The sequence below is a fragment of the Malaclemys terrapin genome, chromosome 4 (assembly GCF_027887155.1).
Source record: "Malaclemys terrapin pileata isolate rMalTer1 chromosome 4, rMalTer1.hap1, whole genome shotgun sequence".
Taxonomy (NCBI): Eukaryota; Metazoa; Chordata; order Testudines; family Emydidae; genus Malaclemys; species Malaclemys terrapin.
The window spans coordinates 113,107,299-113,130,745 of NC_071508.1; the positions used below are offsets into that span (position 1 = coordinate 113,107,299).

General features: G+C 43.4%; 1 protein-coding gene across 1 annotated transcript in view; it reads right to left on the reverse strand.

Moving 5' to 3' along the window:
• Positions 1–23,447, reverse strand: part of SPTLC2 (serine palmitoyltransferase long chain base subunit 2) — a 129,146-nt gene that overhangs the window by 49,860 nt on the left and 55,839 nt on the right. Inside the window, exon 9 of the mRNA XM_054025525.1 lies at positions 22,930–23,056. Within this exon, the coding sequence (XP_053881500.1) occupies positions 22,930–23,056 (127 nt within the window). The remainder of the gene's footprint in view (positions 1–22,929; positions 23,057–23,447) is intronic.

Below are 23,447 nucleotides of genomic sequence, written 5' to 3' on the forward strand. Positions count from 1 at the left end.
TTCGCTGGTATTGGATATTCTTGTCATATCGCTAGAATATTACTGTACTGAACCCATGTGTCTATTTTTGCAGTAATTTGTATTGCGAAGTTGAATGTGAAAAGCCACTGGCTTGACTGGGGCATTAAACTTAATCCACTTTTAAAGATTTAATTCTGGAACAGAGAAATTAAGTTATGTGCTGCCCCTGTTCCTCTCATTGCCTATTACTTTACACTGGATTCATAAGAGGGCACTAGCAGTATTTACTTATCAGTGAGTTGTATATTATCGCAAGTGCCTAGTCACAGAGATGGCACATTCATCAGCTCATTACACAGGAAGCTGTAAACAACTGGGTTGACAGCAAATCTCATGCTGTGCTAAGAGGAGGTGCAGAAGGAGGAAGCATTGGCCAGACTATTCTTTTAACTAGTCCTGGGTGCCTCCTGAATATCTATCAGTAATAGACAAATAAAAAAGAGTTAAACCCAGGTCTCAAAGCCTAAATGTTGCCTGTTGGTGAGGGTGCGAGTAAGAGAAAGGGGAAAGCTATCTAAAATCCTGCCAAATTCATACTGAAGCTTTCTTCTGTTTTGCATTAAAAAGATACTTCAGAGACTGAAAGCTTATGCTCAAATAAATTTGTTAGTCTCTAAGGTGCCACAAGTACTCCTGTTCTTTTATTGAAAGAAACAAGGACATCTTTAGAAAAATAAAATCTTAAATGTAGTGTTCTCTCACAAAATGTAGATGTGACAAGCAAGAAGGAAATAGTAGGAAACTGGCTCTCCTTAAGCCTTTGTATACATATAAACAGGCTGGTGTGTCTTTGTGGCTAACTCTTGCTAAAGTCACAGGGAGCAGGAACATCAGGAACACGTACAAACATCACATTTCTTTATAAGCCAAAGAATTTGTGGGCTTCAGCAAAACGTGTTCTAAAAGGGATGTTTATAATGGACTTGCATGGAGACAGTTCAGTAGCTTTTGTGACATAGGAGCAATGAGTGTGAACTATATTTACCATCTGCCTTGTGCAGGCCCAATTTTCCTATACTGGAGGCCAATGTCAAAGCAAACTACTTATTTGGATTTCAAATTGCGAAACATCAAAGCAAAGCCATGGTGCTTGCTTATATTACAAACAGATGACTGAGAAGATAAAACCTTTTCTTCATTCTTAAATCAGACAGTACTGTGAGTAACTTATTGGTATCTTGGTTTCACCAGCAGGCATTGCTGACAAACATGGCTGTTGCTACACACATACAAAAGCTGATAGAATGGCAAATTAAGGCATGTATGTACTGTAAGATGCATTAAAATATTTAAGAAATGTTCTCCGATACTAGAGAGGGCCTATCACCTTCAGACTGAAACTGGCATAAAGACAGTAAGGCCTGGTCGACACTAACCCCCCACTTCGAACTAAGGTACCAAATTCAGCTACGTTAATAACGTAGCTGAATTCGAAGTACCTTAGTCTGAACTTACCGCGGGTCCAGACATAGCAGGCAGGCTCCCCCGTCGATGCCGCGTACTCCTCTCGCCGAGCTGGAGTACTGGCGTCGACGGCGAGCACTTCCGGGATCGATCCCAGAAGATCGATTGCCTGCTGCCGAACCAGGAAGTAAGTGTAGACCTGCCCTAAGTCAGCCCCTATAAATTTTAAGGGAGCTGCAGGCTGTCTGCAGTTTCTACAACAGCATCCTGGGGGGAGAGGGGGGGAAGAAGTGGGGGGGAGAGGGGGGGAAGAAGTGGGGGGCAGATGTTTAAAACAGGTTAAAATCAATATCAAATGTAAGTGATGAAAAGTGCTAGAATGGCAGTCCTGAAGACTGCATGAATACCCTTTTTCTCCCACAAAGAATGGGTACAGTAGCAGTGTACGCTTCCTCTACATGCGGTCCTCTGCAGAGAGAGAAAGAGGACCCACTGTGGTCAATACTTTGTGTGATGGGGATAACTGCCCACAAGAAAAAAGTGGGCTCAGACCCATCAAACAATTTCACGTCATTGAACAGCCAGATGTCAGTAACAAGTGAAGTAGAAGATTTGGAAAAGGAAAGGCATCAAGCCATTCACAGACCCTACAGAGGTTAAACACTTTTTAAAAATCCATATCAGTATAGATTGTTATTGATCACATTCAGTACCCAGTCACTAGAATATTTTGGGTACCTTCTGGCCAGTTACCAACAACCCTGCAGTTCTAAGAGGATATGGCCCAGGTTACTAAAATACTGTTCATATTGTATAACAAACTGACCTAATTCATAACTAATACCCTCCTACCGTTCCATATGGGATCTTTGAGCACAGACTGCCAGTTGGACCAAAAATTACATGGTATGAAGAGAAACCATATGGACAATGATAAAACCACTAGTCAATGTTGCAAGCCAATACTTCACAGGATGTGGGTAGTACCTTACCCTGACCTCACTAAAACAACTGTTCCATGCTATTTGGTAATCAGACCTTGATATGTAGCAAGTTCTCACTCTCATATTTACAGATTTCATTTAAAGATTGTGTACACATCAGTTCCATCTACATACACATCATCAAGACTAGGAGAAACTCCAAGTGGGTTGAAAAAACTGTTGGATACAGCAATTTAACCCCCAAGGACTAAGGCACCTTTTCACTGAAAATTTTAAGTGGATGTGCAGTGTTACATTAAGACTCCAACAAAGAGAAACAAAACTTATGCATGGCTTGATTTGGCTTTTAAGTATTCAGCTGAGAATGTGCTGTGTGTTACAGGGACCAAGTTTGTGGCACAGGACCCTTAGCAGCAGAGTCTGCTGCTATTCACAATCTTTTCATCACATCTCAAGCAATTTACAGTGCAAGTGCTATTTAAGAGCTAGGTATTTGGCACAGTTTTGTTCGAACTTCATGATAAGGACAACAACAAGACAACTTCTGGCTAGAAGTATGGCAGCATCAACTGTGGCAAGAGTCTTAATATAATGATCAGAAACAGTTCTGGAGAGATGCTGAGAGCAGCTAGAACAGACTGACGGACAAGAAACAGGGATGAAGAAGCCTTCAGTTTTTTTTTTTAAAGGAGGTAGAAAGTGGCAAATAAGGCTGCAGGGAAGGGATGGGAGTAGAACTCAAGATGCCTTTGCTCCTTGTAGCAGGAGCGAGAGTAGCTGCTGAAGACGCTGTAGAACATAAGACTGTTGAGTTATTGTTTTGGATGAGTGGGAAAAGATGAGAATTAAAGCCAAAACACAAGATCTGGAAGCTCAGTCTGAAGTATCCAAACTGAGCTGGCCACAGGTTCCTGACTGGGAACAGATTCAGTGCATATTGTTTTGATATTTTTTTGTACACAGATGATTTGGATCAAGATGTGAAACAAAAGCACATGAATTCACCCAGTTAAGTAATTTTGAGATGAGACAAATGGCTATTTAATTAAAGATGTTGAATTGCATAAAGAGAATTTTCCTTGTAGGAAAGTATGTTCCCTAAAAAAGAAGGTAAACAGAGCTCGCTGTTTCTTCCTTTCCCCAAAGGAATGAACCCAATGTTCTGTTTATGCATTGCACTAAGAAACACAGAACGTTGCTTAAACAGATGACATCTGTTCAAAAGTGATACCGCAGGAAATGCATCCCAATAGCCTGCTTCAAATGAGAACAAGGGTATACTGGTTGAAACTATAGAAAAGAACAGAATTATCAGATACATTGGGGAAGAGCCAACACTGCTTTTGTAAAGGGAAATCATGCCTCACCAATATATTAGAATTCTTTGAATGGTGTCAAACATGTGGACAAATGTGATCCAGTTGATGTAGTGTACCTGGACTTCAGAAAGCTTTTGACAAGGTTCCTCACCAAAGGCTCGTAAGCAAAGTATGCAGTCATGGGATGAGAGGGAAGGTCCTCTCACGGATTGGTAACTGGTTAAAAAATAGGAAACGAAGTGTAGGAATTTACCAGTTTTCACAGTGGAGAAAGGTAAATTAGCAGGGTCCCCCAAGGATCTGTACTGGGACCAGTGCTGTTCAACATTCATAAATGATGTGGAAAAGGGAGTAAACAGTGAGATGGCAAAGTTTGCAGAGGATATAAAATTACTCAAGACAGTTAAGTCCAAAGCAGACTGCAAAGAGTTACAAACTGGGTGACTGGGCAACAAAACGGCAGATGAAATTCAAGGTTGATGAATGCAAATTAATGCACATTGGAAAACAATCCCAACAGTACATACAAAATGATGGGGTCTAAATTAGCTGTTACCTCTAAAAAAGATCTTGGAGTCATTGTGGATAGTTCTCTGAAAACATCTGCTCAATGTGCAGCGGTAATTAAAAAAAGCTTACAGGATGTTAGGAACCATTAGGAAAGGGATAGATAAGACAAAATTTAATGTAATATGCCCACACCTCGAATACTGTGTGCAGTTCTAGTCACCCCATCTCAAAAAGACATTAGAATAGGAAAAAATATAGAGAAGGGCAACAAAAATTATTAGAGGTATAGAACAGCTTCCATATGAAGAGAGATTAAAAAGACTGGGATTGTTCAGCTTGGAAAAGAGATAACTGAGGGGCGATATGACAGACGTCTATAAAATCATGAATGGTGTGGAGACCGTGAGTAAGGAAGTGCTATTTAGCCCCTCATATAATACACAAACCAGGGGTGTCTCAATGAAATTAATAGGTAGCAGGTTTAAAACAAACAAAAGGAAGTACTTCACACAAAGCACAGTCAATCTGTGAAACTCATTGACAGGGGATGTTGTGAAGGGCAAAACTATAACTGAGTTAAAAAGAAATTAGATAAGTTCATGGAGGATAGGATCCGTCAATGTCTATTAACCAAGATGGTCAGGGATGCAACCCCATGCTCTGAGTGTCCTAAACCTCTGACTACCAGAAGGTGAGATTGGATGACAGGATGGATCACTCAATCAATTGTCTTTCTGTTTGCTTCCTCTGAACTATCTGGCATCAGCCAGTGCCAGAAGACAGGATACTGTGCTAGACGGACCATCGATTTGACCCAGTTTGGCCATTTTTAATATTATGTTCTTGAGGAGAGACAACTCAAAGAATTCTATTAGCATCTGTATTACAGAGTGGGCAGTGGGCAGAAAGAAAGGACACGAACTGCTGTGCTGACTGATTTTATTTGTGGGGCAGGATAGCTGGATTTTCTTCAAGGATACTAGGGAAACAGTGACGGTGAAGGCTAACTGTTCTGCTGGGCATATACCAATGTAAGACAATATGCCTTTTAAAAGATTAAACGACCAGGACCTGGATAAGGAATGTGTGTTTAGAAAATGGACACAGCAAAGGCCTTCAGGAGGCCGTGTGACGGAACGAATACAGAAACTCTAAAAGAATCTCTGCAAGCCATGCAAGAGCAGCTGGATGTACTGGATAAAATAATTAGCAGTGAAAAAGTTAGTTTCCTGATCAACTTTTTATGCTTCAGTTGCAACTGTAACACTAGGAAAAACCCAGGAAAGTTAAAGATAAAAGACTTGACTGTTTGAAAGTATGGAACTAAGATAAATGCACATCCATCACCCTTGCAATAATACATTCTCCAACAGAAACAGACACGGTTACTGGAATGTCTAATATTAATTACCATCTAAGACATAGTTAACAAGGAACATCGTATTTCAGTTTGAGTTATAGAAACCGTAAAAGACAACACTAGTTTTGACAAAGAATATACATACACAGTAACTAACTATTTTAAACTACATAAACAATACCCTTCAAGGTCTATAATACACAATACCACAAAAACTACACTTGCATCATTCATAATCTTATAAGAGTTGACTTTCTTTAACACAACTACACAAAACATTACACAAATCAAAGTAAGGGGTCAAAGTTAAGGTTATGACTGGAATATTTAATGCTGATTTTCATAACATTATAGCTAAGCTTGTGCAAGAGAATGTATAAACAGCAAGTGTATTCAAATCTTTATGTATGTTATTTCTGTATTTTTTAAGGTTAGGGTTTTGACAACTGGAATTTTTCTAATGCTTAGCTTACTTACTGTAGCAGCCTTAACTTTATTAACCAAGTTTTCTGACCGGGAATTTCCTTCATATTTCTAGAGAAGGAATAATTTGAGCATAAATTAGGCTCCTGTATGACTGGCAAGATCTCCAGACACCTGTTAATGTTGAGCAGCAGCACACAAAACTGTTTATGAGTTCGAGTTCTCCCCTCCCTCCAGGTTCTCAGCTGCAGTTTTGTCTACACTCCCTCTCAGCAGGCCCCGTCCAAGTGATGGTCCTAGTCTGTAATGGGACGGAGCGTGGTAGCTCACCAGCTCCAGTCCTTGTGAGCTGTGGAACAAGCACCAGAAATTTGATTTCAGCTGGAAGAGTCAGTGGCAAGTGAGAAAGAACACTGGACATTATTCAGCTTTTGAATTTATTTAGCTATTTGGGGCACATCTTTACAGTATAAGGTGATTAAAACTTTACACTATATGCCAAATTATTTTCAGCACAAAGATTTAGACAAATAACCCTAATTGTGATGAAATAAATACAACCCATAAGTTATTATGAATTTCTTAAGACGAATTGTCCTGGCCCCCCTCTCACTCACAAGCTGGCATAGGCCTCCCATCTTGGGTTACCATACGTCCTCTTTTTCCCTGGACACGTGCGGCTTTTCGGCACTCAAATCCCCGTCCGGGGGGAATTGCCAAAAAGCCGAACATGTCCGGGAAAATGGCGGCTCTGCTCCTCCCCTGACTCTTCAGCTCTGTTTAAGAGCCGAGCTGCCCGAGCGCTATGGGCTTCAGGCAGCCCCCTTGCCTCCGGACCCTGCGCCCCCGGCCGGGCACTTCCCCTCCCAGGCTCCAGCGGCGCAGGGTCGGAGGCATGGGGACTGCCCGAAGCCGGTAGCACTCGGGCAGCCCGGCTCTTAAACAGAGCCGAAGAGTCAGGGGAGGAGCAGAGCCTCCAGTCGCGGCGGCTCTGCTCCTCCCCGACTCTTCGGCTCTGTTTAAGAGCCGAGCGCTATGGGCTTTGGGCAGCCCCCATACCTCCGGACCCTGCGCTGCCAGAGCCCGGGAGGGGAAGTGCCCGGCCGGGGGCGCAGGGTCCGGAGGCAAGGGGGCTGCCCGAAGCCGGTAGCGCTCAGGCAGCTCGGCTCTTAAACAGAGCCGAAGAGTCAGGGGAGGAGCAGAGCCTCCAGCCGCGGCGGCTCTGCTCCTTCCCGACTCTTTGGCTCTGTTTAAGAGCCGAGCACTACGGGCTTTGGGCAGCCCCCATGCCTACGGACCCTGCGCCGCCGGAGCCCGGGAGGGGAAGTGCCCGGCTGGGGGCGCAGGGTCCGGAGGCAAGGGGGCTGCCCGAAACCCAAGCACTACCGGCTTCACGGTTTGCCGGGCAGCCTCCAGACCCTGCGCCCCCGGCTGGGCGCTTCCCCTCCCGGGCTCCAGCTGCGCTGGGGAAGTGCCGGCCGGGGGCGCAGGGTCTGGGGGCTGCCCGGCAAACCGTGAAGCCAGTAGCGCTCAGGCAGCCCTTTCCACGTGGCTGGGAGTGGGAGGGAGGAGGGGGTGGAGTTGGGGCGGGGGTGGGGAAATGGGTGGGGCCAGGGCCCGTGGAGGGTCCTCTTTTTTTATTTGCTAGATATGGTAACCCTACTCCCATCAAAACATGTGAGGTCACAGGTACACATTGCTTCCCAGCTGCTATAGTTCATGTATTGCTTGTAAGCATCTCAGACTGACACTGAGCTTGGGAATACCTCAGACTGCTTCTGCTGAGCTTAGTGCTGTAACTGTTGTGGGTCTGAGAAGCATCCCACAGATGGGAGGAAGAGAAAGAACTGAAGGAAGAGTTCTAACTGTCCAAATGCATGCATATTTCTGTGCTGAAGTGTAATGTCTGTAGAATTCAACTCACAAAAACTGTTCCCTTCACAAACAAGCTGCCAAGGAAAGTTTTCCACACTGGAGTACTGTATTTGAAACTCTTCCATGCTGGCTTCAGTGACAGCAATAGACACATGACTATGAATGCGATTAATTTTTTTCTATGATTCTTTAATAACTATCCTGTGCATGAAGGTCTCTCCACAGCTACTCGCATGCCAGTGTGGAAATTTTTGTAAATGAGAGAGGGCCAAGAAATACTAGAGAGTTTTCAACTGGGCAAAAGAGCTAATTTTTGACAAGTTGTATCTTCAAAACTACTTCATGAAATTACTTTAGATTGAAAGGGGGGGGGGGTTTGGAAGGAGGACATTGTGCTCCATTCTAAGAGGAATAATATTTTGAGGCAACTTTTTTCCTGTCTTGCCTTTGGTAGGGTGAGGTTTGTGAGAATGTCAAGCTCAGAATGGAGCCCTGGTTGCAACCTTAACTATGGACAGACTACTGTCAATTTATAACACTGACAAACTCTCATTAAGCTTAGAGAATTTACATCTCAAAATTAGCATGCCATGATATCTGCAGAGACTGAAATGTATCAAGTCTGGTCACATACAGAACACTCACTTACCCTACTGTAACTGTGTCACTGAGATGTAGTCAGCATATGTGTGCATGAGTCTCATGCAAGCAAGACAGGAATATTTTGAATAGTAGTGTCCATTGAGGCCATTCCTGCACCCTATTCTTTCTTGTGCTCCCGTGCGAGAGCACAGTGGAGTGGCCACAGCCCTTCCTCAGTTCCCTTGCAAGCCAAAGCCTGTGTTACTGAGGGACTCAAAGTCAGGGATGTTGGGCCAGTCAGGGGATTCACATGGAGAACATCTCAAAGATTATCACAGTTACTGTAGAGTAATAGTTCTCTTTTCAATTGCATGTCAGTATGGATCTCATTATGGGTCACTGGAGAGCAGCATTCCCTCAGGATGGTGGGAGCAAGGAGTTTCAACTGTACAAGCTGAACAGGACTGTAGCATTCCTCTCCCAGAGTTGGGATCTGACCTAGCACCAAAAGCCAAGATGTGACAAATACGACAATCTCCTGGATAAACCTGACCAAAGTAGGTTTAAATACCTTTGGGGGCTATGGTATTAAAAATGCAATGGTCCATGTATTATTGTAGAATTGTGTGTAACCTACTTTAGGAGATGACTAAAGTAAATGTTGGGAAGAGTTAGGAACTTCAAAGGACTTTTCAAAACCACGTGAACTTTTAAAATTAAATGGGTTTCCCAGGAAGTCTCTAGGAAGGGGTATGCCAACATAACCCCTCCAGTTAGTCAAGAACTCAGCCACATGAAACTTTACACTGGGGAACAGACTCCTTGTCTGGCTGGTTACCTAGTCACAGTCTCTTCAATGACCCCAAACTGGATAAAGGGCTCACTCAGATTCAGGAGGCTTCTTGTTCTGAAGAAAGGGTGTTATGAACTTGAAACCACAGGGAAACCCCTGGGTGGGATTTGAAGGACTGCTCACCTGCCAAAGCCCATGGTGGAATCTTGGTGATCTCTGGTAAGCTTATTAGCATGTGTGTAGGTTCTTTTACTGCTTCTCTGTATTGCTTTTACCTTAAGAATAAAACATTCTTGCTTAGAAACAGCTGTTGGTAGATTAACTGTGGTAATTAACTGTTAGCCGTCTCTGAAGAGAAGGCAAAATAAGGCTGCTTAAATAGCATGCCTTTTTCTGGGGCAGTGTAGTGAGGGAACTGTTCAGCCTTGAAATATCCTGATCATAAGGGAGGGAGAAGCCTAGAGTGGGTGCCCTTGCGGGACCATAAAGGGGGAATACAAGTGCAGTTGCCCTGAACTGTGACACAATGCATAGTGTAACAGCGGTCAGTGGGTTAACTCCATGTTGCTGCCTTACAAATTAAGGAACAGCCTTTTGAAAAACTTCATTACTAGGGTGAGAAAGACTGAGCATGACCACACACTCAGATAGCAAGCTGAGATTGCGGCAGGACTGCCACATGGGTCAATGCTAAAGATTGGAACTTTTTGCTCCAGAGAGGGTTTGAGTGCAGAATCATTGCTAGACACCGTCCTCCTGCAGGAGAACAGAAGCCTGCTTTATGTCTTTCCACTGAATCCCAGGATCAAGAGCCATGATCATTCTCATAGCTCCAAGGCCAAGACAGTTCTGACTGACAGACTTATTACAGATAGTCATTCAGCTGCCGATCCAGTTCTCAGACACCTGGACCTGATCTCACAGATACTCCATCGAGAGCCAAAGTGTCTGCACCAGACATGTGGCTGCTGGCTTGTTGTGTACCATGGACAGGGATGGCTCCTTACAGGTCCAGGAAATCCTGGTACAGAGCAGGAAGATGTCTACCATGAAAATGTATTCTACAAAGGTTCTCTATCTGGGCAGCCATGTACAGTCTAGACCCTATCCAGGCCTTGATACCACAGACTACTTACTGCACTTAAAACAGATCACATTTCATTCATCTACAGTGGGATCCACACCAGCATACTCTAAGCAGTAGAAATATTTTCTTTGTACCCACAAGGGATCAAATAATCTTAAGTACCAGTCTTTAAAAACTGATGAGATTGAAGAAGTGCTCATGTTAGGCACTGTCTCAGTCAGACCTCTGAATACTTTCTCCTGGCATATTTGACCACAGGCATTATTGTCTTGGTAGAACACCACACGGGAGACATAGTTCAGAGACTTCTGTAATACCCAACATTATTTCTTGGGCTCAAGGTCAAATTTCTTACCTATAATGCCTGGGATTGGTGGACCCCTTTGCCTCAGATTTTTCCCAACCAAATCAAGGCCTTGGCTACACTTAAGGTTGGTGGCATATGTAGGTTGCTTAGGGATGTGGGAAAAAAAAAAAAATCAAATCACATCCCAACCAACAGAGCTATGCTGACAAAAGCCCTAGTGTAGATGCTGGTATACCAGCAAGACTTAACTTGCCAGCATAATTTAGGCCTTGGTCTGCACTTCAAAATTAGATCAACGTAGCTATGTCAATCAGGACTGTGAAAAATTCACATCCTGACTGCTATAGTTAGGTTGACCTAACCCCCACTGTAGATGCAGCTAACGGAAGAATTTTTCTGTCAACCTTGCTCTCGCCTCAAAGGGGTGGATTAACTACATCAACAAAAAACAATTCCATCAATTTAGGAGTGTCTACACTACAAGCACTGCAGCTATGCCACGGTAATGTAGATATAGCCTTATTTCATTCGGGGAGCTGGGATAAACTATGATGGCAAAAGCACTTTTACTTGCATACGTTACATCCCCACTAGGAGGATTAGCCAGTATAGCTATACCAGCAAATCCCTTCTAGTCAGACAGTTAGTATTACAAATAGGAATGAGATGGTAAGGGCAAGAGAAACAGATGGGAGGAAGAGAAAGAACTGAAGGAAGAGTTTTAACTGTCCAAATGCATGCATATTTCTGTGCTGAAGTGTAATGTCTGTAGGATTCAACTATTTTAACTTTGTGTTCTACAGGCACTACCTTTATGATAGTTAAAAAAAAAAATTAAGATATATTGGCAAGATTAGAAAACTGCTTGGTTCTGTTAACAGTGTATTTTTCCAATGAGGAATGGCACTTATGCACAAGGTCACATACTAAATATTACAGCTTTAAAAGACAGAAAAAGTAGCTGCTGTGCATGCTTAAAAAAGCTCTCTGCTTCCCCCAAGCACACGCATGATTTAAGGAACAGTGTTTTCTTTTAAAAAAAATGTCTTTAAACATTCGGGTTCCAGTCATGAGAGATTTTCAGCCTTGTCCACACTGGGGAGTTTCACACAGGTGTAGCTGTACCAATGTAAAGAGTGACTTGCACCAGGGTGGTTTACACTAGTGCCTGTCACCGTTTACATTAGTTTTGTCAGAACAAGTACAAAAACCTTAGTGCAAAGGTTGGTATTTGGTCACATGGAGCTGGCTTTCCTTGTTTCCAGCTGCCAACGGCAGCTAGAACTACTATTTAGATTGTAAGCACTCTGAGGCCAGGAGCACCCTTTACTATGTGCCCGTACCATTTAGGAAAGTATTAACTACTTGTATCGCAATAGTGCCTAATACTATTTCTGAGTGTAAATAACTGCTGTAGTTGCCACAGGGATACTGTTTGATGGAGAAAGATCACGTCCATGAGACTATTCATGCCCTACCTCCAATCAACCCATCATGCCAGCCTTTATCACCCACTAATTAAATTGTCTCATCGTTTTCTTGTACTTCCCCATATCTCTGTAACCATCTGTTGCCTCTCTTGTACTTTGATTGTAAACTCTCTGGGGCAGGAACATTCCTTTTGTTCTGTATTTGTACAGCACCTAGCACAAGGGGTCCTGGTCCAGAACAGATTCCTAGCCTCTACGATAATACAAATAAAATTAAATGAGACGTTTGAGGCTCTCTGATCTAGTAACTCTTACTCCAGTGCTTAAGCTAAGAACTCCCAAGTTCCACATTGCCCCACCCCGGCTTAGAACCTCTCTTCTCTGCCATCTTATCTGCTAGCAGCCAGTCATTCCTGTTCAAATGCTTCACCTCACAAACCCCAAATCAAATCAACAGTATTAAAAAAAAAAAAAAAAAAAAATTGGAGCTAGTAAGACGTGCTGTTTCACAACATGAATATTACCTCCCTCCCAAATTTGAGGATTAGTGTTCTAGAAGCACTCTGTGGCTAGAGAGTGCTATACATGTACTATTTATTGAGAGAGAAAAAGGATCTAGTAATTTTATGTGATCTCTAAATTGATGAAGACCGACAAATAAGCCATTTAAACAAAGCTAGTTTAAGATTCAGATTTCCTAGCTGCTGTCCCTGTATGTACATAGGTTTTGTAGCTATGTAGACCTAAGACAACATAGAAATAGCAGGAGTTGCTATGCTATAGGAACAAGGAGAGTGTACACACAGATCTCACCTGAAACCTGAAGTGGTGCATTAGAAAAATTTTAAACAGCTGCTACACAAACACCACATTGTTGATTAAAAGTCCAAAAGGCGAGAGAAACATACTGGAGAGTGCTGACACCCCAACCCAATAAACACAGCATCAAAGAAGAGATAACAATACAAGTTCTGTCAGCATTTGTAAACAAACATTCCTCACAGGACCAAAACTAGAAAGACACCCCCCCCCACCTCCCTAGGTTAAAACGGTTTTCCTGGAGTCGGACCATGCTCCATGGGAGGGAGATAGGGATGCAGCAGCTCGCTGGATTTAAAAGACCCCCTGCTGGAGGCACAAACACAGTGAGTGATGTTTATAGCTGTCAGTCCCCTGGGGAGAAGCAGGAAACTCTTTATGACCCCCAAAGTATTTGTTTCTCCATCAGTTCCCCAGCCCAGCTTGGGATTCTCAAGGGCAGCAACAAAAAATGTTTCACTTTGCTCAAATTAGTTTTGACTGGTCCCTGGGTTCCTAAGGTGATAAATTAACACCTCATTAACAAGTCCATTATTAGGGGAAATTCAAATAAGCTGAATTTAATGCTAATTGAATGTTTTCAAATTCAGCCTGCACAAGGACTTTTTATTCCCCTTTCAACTGCAATAGCAGCCACTGCTTCCGTTTGAACTATATAGAAATTGCCCAAGTCTTGACGTTGCAAACAAGGTACAAATAGAGATTACAAACATGGGGCTGGAAGCCACTTACATTCAGTGCCAAGTATCGCTTTCGGGGCTGCTCCTTTGGTGTAATAATGCAAAGTACAACCTGTGTGTGCACATGTAGGTCTCACCTCTGCTAAGAAAAATTTGCTCTTTTTTAAATTAAAGAGACAGCTATCTTGTAAAAACCTAATGGAGACCAGGCACAGGGTAATTTTATCTTGATTTAGTTAGTCTGAGGCTACTTCTTCACTGCAAAAAAGGGTACAATTTTACAGCGAGATAGTTTACTCAAGATAGCTGTGTCATGTAAACTGCTGATGGAAACAAGGCACTGTGGCTTCTACATTGACGTAGGTAGGTGAGGTCAACTTAAAGTAGGCGGTATAGGGTTGACCTTGACTAGGTACACTGGGATAAAGGCTACCTGTGCCCTGCCTTCATTAGAATTTTAGAGGTCAGACTCCTCAAGTTTGTTTCTGAGTTTCATTTTCCTGTTCTAATGCAACTAGCTCAAGACTGCTGCGTTTGGGCTCAGGAACAGAGGAAGGATTAAATTAAAACTGTTTACACAGATTTCTATTTATGATTGATCTTAAATACAGGGTCTAATATTGGTTGAACTTTCCAGTTAAGATGGCTCTTGAGATGGGACTTGTCCACCACATCAACTTTCGCAATATCTTTATTTTGATCATGAGCTCTTGAAGAGGGAGAGTCTTACTACACATATGTACAGTGCACAGCACAATGGAAACCATCCATAAATTAAATGTCAGGATGCTTCCATAATACAAACGAACTCAGAAAGGAAAATAAGTGGCAGCCTTGAACAAGCTCACCCCACAATCTAAGCTCCACCCAAAGCATGATGCCATTTAGATTATATCGATCTTCAGAGTATCATCTGCATGCTTTGAACAGCAATGAAATAGTTACCAGTGTTGACTTTAACTGTGCAATCTAAGCATACCAGTGTAACACCCACTGAGATGTAAGGGACCAGTTGACACTCTGAGGGTTACTACTGTACCAATTTACTCTTGGTTCATATTCAAGACATTCCTCACAATCACCAGGGAAGAAACTTGGTTCTTTTTTGAAAAAAGACTAACCTAACATTCTGCTCAATGACAGGGCAGACAACAGAAGAAGGTTTAGTTCACCCAACTGTCCTGATTCAACCCCTCCTTAACACTGTCCACAAAAGTGATCACACTTCTGTGAAATAAGAAGGGGCTGAGTGAGATTTGCTCCCCGCATGCCTCAAGTCAGTCCTGCTTACTGACAACCACTCCCTTCACTCCTGTCAGCCCTGTGAAGACAACACTGCTGGGGTAAACAAGCTGAATTCTACTCTGCCTGCGCATCATCAGCACTAGCCAAATTCCAAATGCCCTTTCTATATTGCTGGCTCTTATGCAAGAGGCAGAACGGACCCAGCTGGATTCTCAGATCCCGGAGTAAATTTGTAGCACCGACAAACTTTTGACTCTGAAACTGAGCCAACTGGTTCTGCAAAAGTTACAGAGGGTAAATACTTATTAATTTATTAGATTATCATCATGGACAACAAAAGAGCACCCATTCAATACTCTGGTAGCCCTTGACAATAACAAACACCCTAAACCGACCCATCAAATCCCTAGATCAATTCAAAGAACCCAGACACAGCATAAACAAGAATTAACCAGTCCCACACAATCCCCAGTCCCATATGACTATGATCCATCCCCAGTCCCATATCATGACAGTCCATCCCTACTCAATCCCCATCTCATTGTGGCTGAGTGGGAGGATCTTTAAGGGTCCATCCTTCTGAATGGCGCTACTGCTGCCAGTAGTCAGACCAGGAGCCCAGAGTTAATGCTTATCCCAAATCCCTCTCCTCACCCTTAGTACAGAACTCACCATGTTAATTTTCAACCCTAACCTAGTCTTTGAAAAGAAAGCATTTACTATTTCTGAGCACAGAGCACAGGAAAGAGCAACAGCCATCAAATCTAGAGAGGGCATCACCAAGTCAAGCAGATGCATCCGAGTTCGGAACTACTGAAGCATGCCCACTGGGAGGAAACCAAATCCTGAAGTGACCATCTTACTGATTTCTCTTCTTGACTCTCCACTCTCACTTGACTGAATAAAAGAAAAATATCAGCAGTTAAATAGCAACAGTCAGAGCTTTTGCAAAGATTTTTAAAAATTTACTATTAAAAGTTTGTTTTGTTTTGTTTTTAAAGAGGGGCAGGGTGTCTCTCTGGGATTTCCATTTCTAGTAATATTTTGTATCTATATATGACAAGTATTTGGGCAGACTTGCTTCATGCCCATTTAATACACATTCTCAGTTTGTAAACTAGCTCTCTTGCTAACGGAAATTCTCGCTGGTTTTCCCTATACTTTGATTCTATCACCATTCAGTTGAGATCTGTTTGTAAAGCTCTTCACTGCAGAATCACAAGATCCAGGAATTGCCTGCTCCGTCATCCAGCTTAGCATGAATATTACACAGGCCCTTCACTACACCATTGCCATGAATATCTTTTGTATCCTGTATTTGCAACTTTAAAAGGACAGAACCTCAATTTCCTCCCACAAAGCCTTTTCTATTTCCTAAATATCTTTGAGAAGATGTTTTCCCTTAATATCTACCTTAAACTTCTCCTCCCATAGCTTCATTTCACTGCTCTTTGCTAGGTTCTTTATGGTTACGATCTAGGCAGTCATTCACAACTAGTTTCAGCAGACTTGAATTTAACAAGGCTCAGTGAATTATTTCATATATTGGAGCCTCATATTATCTGGAAAAACAAAGATTCACACATTGTTCAGCCCCAAAGATTGCAAAAATCACAATTTGTACCAGACTTCATTTATAGGGACCATTTCACATTACACAGAAAGGCAGGCTCTTACGAGTTGTGAATTCAACAGACATTCTATGCTAATGACACTGAATGTTATTAATCCTCTGTTTTAGAATACTAACATTCAGTGGAGACTGCAAGAGCAATGGAAAAAGGTAGTGCACACAGCTATCCTGCAGGAATCTAGCCAGGATTAGCCTCCTTACTATTGCAAAGATGCCACTGGATGCTTAAGGGCCAAGGGTCTGTTTTATGTCTAATCTGAAGGACACTTCTGGTAGCACAATGCCCTCTAGCACAGGCACTGGAATACTTACTGACTCAGGGTGAAGAGAGTCCCTAGCACCACACTACAGCACTAGGGTCAGTAACGAAGGAAGAGCACCTCTAATGAGTTATCCACACCACTTTCTACAGTACCTAGGTTTTTCTGCAAGCTGCCACATCCAATTAGTGAGCATTCACAACACTGCTGAGCACCAGGATCAGACACTATCAGAGTCCACATGAAAGCTAACCAAGTGGATTGCTTTACTGATTAACATGAGCAAACTGAGAATCCTTAATCTACATGTCAAATTTTTTTTTGGTGGGACAAGGCAGCTTGCGACAGCTGGACAATTTTTACTATAGAAACTATCCCACAACACACCCTCCAATCACTTTCAAAATCTCCCCTCCTGGATTTCACAACTACACCTCTACCCAGATATAACATGACCCGATATAACACGAATTCGGATAGAACGCGGTAAAGCAGTGCTCCGGGGGGACGGGGCTGCACACTCCAGCGGATCAAAGCAAGTTCGATATAGCGCGGTTTCACCTATAATCTGGTAAGATTTTTTGGCTCCCGAGGACAGCATTCTGTCGGGGTAGAGGTGTACTTGTTCCACCCTATCTCTATTCACTCCTGTAAGGCTGGCCTCCTTCCAGTCCTCTGAAGTTAGCAGTCCTTTCATTTGTGCAGCAACAATTTGTCAGCCTTGCAAAGTTTGTCACCCTAGGCACATTGTCTACTCTCCCATTCCTACCATGGTGATGAAGGATGACAAAAGCTAGAGGTTTATACTGAAAATTCTACTTGTCCAGGGCAATAATTTTTAACTCACCTCCCCTGAAGCCACTCAACTGCTTCCTCTATGTCCTACCCTAAAGCTTGGCTTCACTAGCCTCAGATCAACACACTATAGAAAGCATTTTGTCATCTTTCATAACCAGGAGGCTCCTTAAAAATATGGGGAAGTTCATGTTTTACAGAAATTAAATTTCAAATGCAAAAATGTTTAATTTCCTTTATCTGAGGTCTTCAGAACCATGCAGAAAGACACGGCTAGACAGATGTCCGTTTTTCTTTTGGGGAGGGACCCTCAAAGAGGGAGAAAAAGACAGGAGGATGTTGAACTGTTAAAACATGCTTACATCTGCAGCACTCGCCATTTATGCTTCCTCCGATGGGGATTTTGAATTTAGAAACCATCTCATTCCCCCTTCACTTTTTTATAATCATACAGCCGAATACCACAAGAGAATGGATGCCCATACAAGCTGCAGTTAGAAGCTCTGTTCCTAGAAGATGGCATGTCCCACATATTTCAGATGTTCCCTTCTTAGTTCCTGTTACTTTTGTGGAAACATTCAAAGGCTCCAGAAAGCAAACTCGTATGATCCATTTCAAGACTACAAGACTGTTGCTTTAGTTACAAGTAAAGTAAATAGAAGTGGTGGACTCTCAGGTTTGCAGGATAGGGACCCAAGACTGCATTGCTACAGAGAAGGACTTTGAGGAGCACCTACTAAGAGCAGCAATAGAAATGGCAGCAGCTGCCCAAGGACAGAAACATGGCTCAGCCATCACTTAGACCAGGCTTTCTCTCTCTGAGGCCCCCCTCGACATGCTATAAAAACTCCAGGGCCCAGCCCAGGGAGGGGGGCACGCCCTCGGGGGAGGGGCCTTGGGCATAGGTGCAGTTTGACTTCTGTTTTGGGGGATGGGAAAGGGCCAGCAAGGCTCAAGCTACCTCTGCATGGTGGGGTCCAGGGAGGGAGTGCCACCTCCACCCCCTGACTCACCTCAGCAGGCCACCCAGCCTGTGAGGGGGAGGGGAAGAGGGGAAAACCAAAACCAAAAATTATAACTCAAAGGTGGGGGGCTTAGCTCAAAAAGTCTGAAAACAGCTTAGGGTGCAGGGAGGGGGGTGGCTAGGGACTGTGCGGGCAGGAGGGGTAGCTCAGGTGCAGGAAGGGGGTTAGCTAGGGCTGTGCACAGGCAGGAGGGTGATTAGGGGCAGTGTGCAGGCAGGGGGGTAGCTCAGGGTGCAGGCAGGGGGGTATTAGGGGCTGTGTGCTGGGAGGGCTCTGCCAACCACAGAGCCAGGTCTCCCCAACCGTATGGCTCTTACCAGTAACCTCTGCTAGTGAAGAGATGGTTGGGAGCTGAGGAGCAGCTTCAACCCGGAGAGGAGGGAACGCTGTGGCTGCCTGCTCCATGGCACCAGCCAGAGCAGCAGCTACTCAGCACTGCCCTGCCCACCTCTGGCTTCCCGCCTCTGATCTGGCCTGGGGGCAGGTAGAGGAGATGGGTGGGGGAGGGAGGTGTGGAGCTGCCCCTGGGACTGCTGTGCTCTTGTGCTGCAGTTTGGTGGCGGTGGGGAAAAGGAATGCCCTCCGTGTGCCCAACTCTGCCCATGGGCTCAGGGCTTCTGCCCCACAGGGAGCACCAGGGCTTGGGGATTCAGCCCATGCCGTCTGGCTTCAGTTCCATGCGGGGTGCTAGGGCTCAGGCTCTAGGTTTCAGCCGCAGCCCCCTTGAAAGGGTTCACGGACCCCCATTTGAGAACTGCTGACTTAGACAGCTGGAATGGCCATGTTTTCTAGTCTACCCCTCCAGGACACAGTCACTTCCACTGGCGCATGATGTTTTTAAAGCCATATGGGCTGGTTTGGACAGCACCATGTGGGCACCTATTATGAATGTCAGCAGATAATAGCCAGCACTGACAGATTAGTTTAAACAGACAATGAGAAGTAAAAAGTAAAGCTGCTATCCTAATCTAGGCTGCATATTCATGTGCTGTCACCTAACTAAATCTATTCAGCCTGCATTCGCCTCCTGCTTGAGCTCTGCAAATGGCCATGCTGGTTTCCATGTGTATTTTATCTAGGCTGCCTGCTTACTAACATCCTGTTAGCTAGTGACAGCCTGCTGGAAAGACCTCAAAGGGAACATTTACTCCAACTGCACAACTGACTTTAGATTGTAGTAGCAGCAATATATTGTGTTGCAAGTTTGGAGACCTCTGCCTCCCCCCCGGGCTGATACCTCATGAAATTGAGAAATACTTTTGTGAAGAAAATTCTGCTTCTTTCTTAGCTATCTCCTCCCATTCTATCCAGCAGGGAATAATCCATAAAAATGACAGACTTTATGTTGCTCAGAGCCCAGAGCCAAGAACAAGGAAATCCAACTATCAGTTCCTTCTATGGCTTTGGTGAGGCCATTGCCTGCCTCAGTTTTGCCCATCTGTAAATAAATCTTAATTAGCTGCCTACAGAATGGTCAGAGAATGTTCATATAGCACGATGTATTACTGTTGGTTTCAGAGATGTTCAACAGCACCCCAGTACAGTCCTTAAGCTATCTACCTGTTTCCCTTCCACAGTTCATAGACTCATAGACTTTTAAGGTCAGAAGGGACCAGTATGATCATCTAGTCTGACCTCCCGCATGATGCAGGCCACAAAAGCTGACCCACCCCCTTTCCCTTGACTCAGCTGTTGAAGTCCCCAAATCTTGTGATTTAAGGACTTCAAGTCGCAGAGAATCCTCCAGCTAGCGACCCCCGCCCCATGTTGCGAAGGAAGGCGAAAAACCTCCAGGGCCTCTGCTAATCTACCCTGGAGGAAAATTCCTTCCCGACCCCAAATATGGCGATCAGTAGAACCCCGAGCATGCAGGCAAGATTCTCCAGCCAGACCCTCATTGACCATTGATACTATTTACCTGCGATGGCACGCTGTTGATTGATTGACTAAAATCACGTTATCCCATCAAACCATTCCCTCCATAAACTTATCAAGCTTAATCTTAAAGCCAGAGAGGTCTTTTGCCCCCACTGTTTCCCTCAGAAGGCTGTTCCAAAATTTCACCCCTCTGATGGTTAGAAACCTTCGTCTAATTTCAAGCCTAAACTTCCCCACCGCCACTCATTAGTGCCATTATCCCTGTATCTTACATAATTTTACTTCCCAAACATTGAACATTATTATCCTGTCCTTAGTCCTTGTGTTCCCAGTGATAATCAAAAACAGGACAAGATTCCTTAAATTTAACTGAGCAGCAACTCAGTCTGCACAAAGGAGTTTTAACCAGCTTTCTCCAGGCATTTACTGCAAAGCAGCAGTGACTTAAAAACAATATATAAAGAAATGCTAATTTCGATCTCGAACTATAGAGTGATTGGCAATTGATACTGCACTGAAAATGAATTGAAAAAGGACCATTTCAAGTACTGTAGTAATCATCCCAGCAAGGATCACCCTGATGTAGTCAAATTGAAATTTTTTTTAACAACTTAATGATATTCTTCCAGGAAAGATGAGCCTGCAGTGATCAATTTACCCGAGTGTGGATAAAAAGAAAACTTCAGCTTTCCAGGCCGTCAAATCCAGCACCTTTGAATAGCACTAAAATTCACATTAAAGTCTGCCACAATATGACATTTCTTTGAAACCACATACCAAGCTCTCAAAGGCTTAAAACTTTTCTCTGGCAATACAGAAAAGTTACTAAAAATGCCATTGCTCCTAAAAGCCACCTTCAAAAACTGGTAACGTGTGCTCGTCTTAACCATTTATGTGGAACTTCCAATTAGTTACACATTCTTCAGTCCTCACTTGCTTAAACACAGCAGACATTGGAAGTGACCCAACAGAAGCAGTGCCTGAGGTGATCAGTTTGAAATGTTGGCGAATCATAGAATATTAGGGTTGGAAGGGACCTCAGGAGGTCATCTAGTCCAACCCCCTGCTCAAAGCAGGACCAATCCCCAGACCAACGATCAGCCAAAGTAGCTCTGATAGTGTCACCTTTAGGAAAGGATGCATGACTCATCTCTTTGCCATAGTTGTATCCATCAATAACCGACCGTGTGGTAAATGCCTGTTCTTGGCGAGCTAGAGAGGATTCTAGTGCAGGATACCAGTACTCAAACATGGGCTCCAGCCCAAACCCAAACCATCTACCCTGCTATTTTTAGCCCTGCAGCTCAAGCCCCGGGAACATGAGTCAATTGACCCACACCTCCGAGCCTTGGAACTGCAGGCTTTTCTTTGCAGTGTACCCTTAAAAGCACTCAGATGTGACCACAGGTAACATTGCCTTGGTGACTAGCTACTTTTGCTCCCAGAGCTACCACCACAGCAACAATCAACAGCATTAATTTTACTTTAATATAGTATAAACAAGTTAGATTATTCCCGATTTAAGACAAGGAGAAAAGTTACCTTGAGTTGTGTTCAACATTCTTTTACTACAGGAGTTCTGTCAAGTAAACTAGTCTGATGGCCTTAATGTTACAGTGTTATTTGCAGTGTCATTGTGGCCTTGTTGGTCCCAGGATTTGAGACAGACAGGTGGGTGCAGTAATATATTTTATTGGACTAACTTCTGTTGGTGAAAGACAAGCTTTCAAGCTCATCTTGTCTCTTTCACCAACAGAGGTTGTTCCATTAAAGATATTATCTCACCCACCTTTCTCTCACTGTTACAGAGCAAATACAATTCTTCAGTGCATACTACCACCTTGTGGCCAAAAGCTCAAAATACTATGAATCCAATACATTTGTATTAGTTTTAGAATTAAAAAAAAAAAGGTGTTTGGACTGCAAATGATATGTATTCTGAATGAAATAGTGACACTCATCAACTTTTAAAAAAGGCTGATGCACAATGAGCATGCTATATTATAAAAAAACTGCTAGACCAAGCCTCAAGTTCGTTTCGAAACAAGGTCTCAATTTGGGATGATGCAAATTTTAAATACTGTAGTTAACTGGAAATATTTAGCAGCAAACACTGAAAAACTCAACCACTACACCTTCCTCTGAGTGATCCTAGGATCCTAGCAGATCACTCAGAGTAGGGAGATACGATGTGTTTAAGTTTGCATTTTCTTTTTTTGAGAGACAGAGACAGACAGACACAGGTAAATCAATACAGAAAAGAAAATTCAGTACTGTACAAAATGTCAGTTTGCCTTTTAGGTAATATTAACCTGTCCTACCTTTTGCTGAAATTACCTTGCTAAATTACTAGCAGAACAGCATTAGAAAGTAGGGATGTTACAACTAATTAGTGAATAACTATCTTATTGCTTCAGGAATTAGGTTTAACAAAAATGCATGCTAACATATCTGGCAGCAAGCACAGTTACCAGTGCCACTGTTATAAAAAGGTTCAAGTTCCAGGATTGAAAGCATTTACCAAATAGAAAAGACTTACCAAAAGTTGTGCCATCTTCACCCATAATGCACTTCATGGAGGTGAGGATTTGCTCCATAACAGGTGGTGACAGTGACGTGGCATACACTGCACTATGAGAATGGGTACGGAGGTAGTCAATCAGCTCCTGACAAAATGAACACAGGAGGCTTTCAGATACCACCCTCAGTCAGAGCTTAAAGAAATAGGCTCCAGTGGCACCGTGACCACCCTACAAATGGGTAGCACCACACGTTTCACACACATTCTCCACAAGTCACCTAGAAAAGGCTGGGAAGCTCGTAAAAAGCTGCTTACGCCATTTGTAATTAACACCTACAACTGTAGGGGATGAAACATTCCTGTGCACTATACTTTGTATCCCAAGGCAGGATGATGGTCGATCAAAAAAAAAAAAAAAAAAATTTGCTAACAAACTTAGATTCGTTCTGCCGATGGTCACAGAATTGGGTTTCACAACAAGATGTCTGGAATTATTCAAGCTGTGCACAGGTTGTGTTTAGAGAGCAATCATTCTG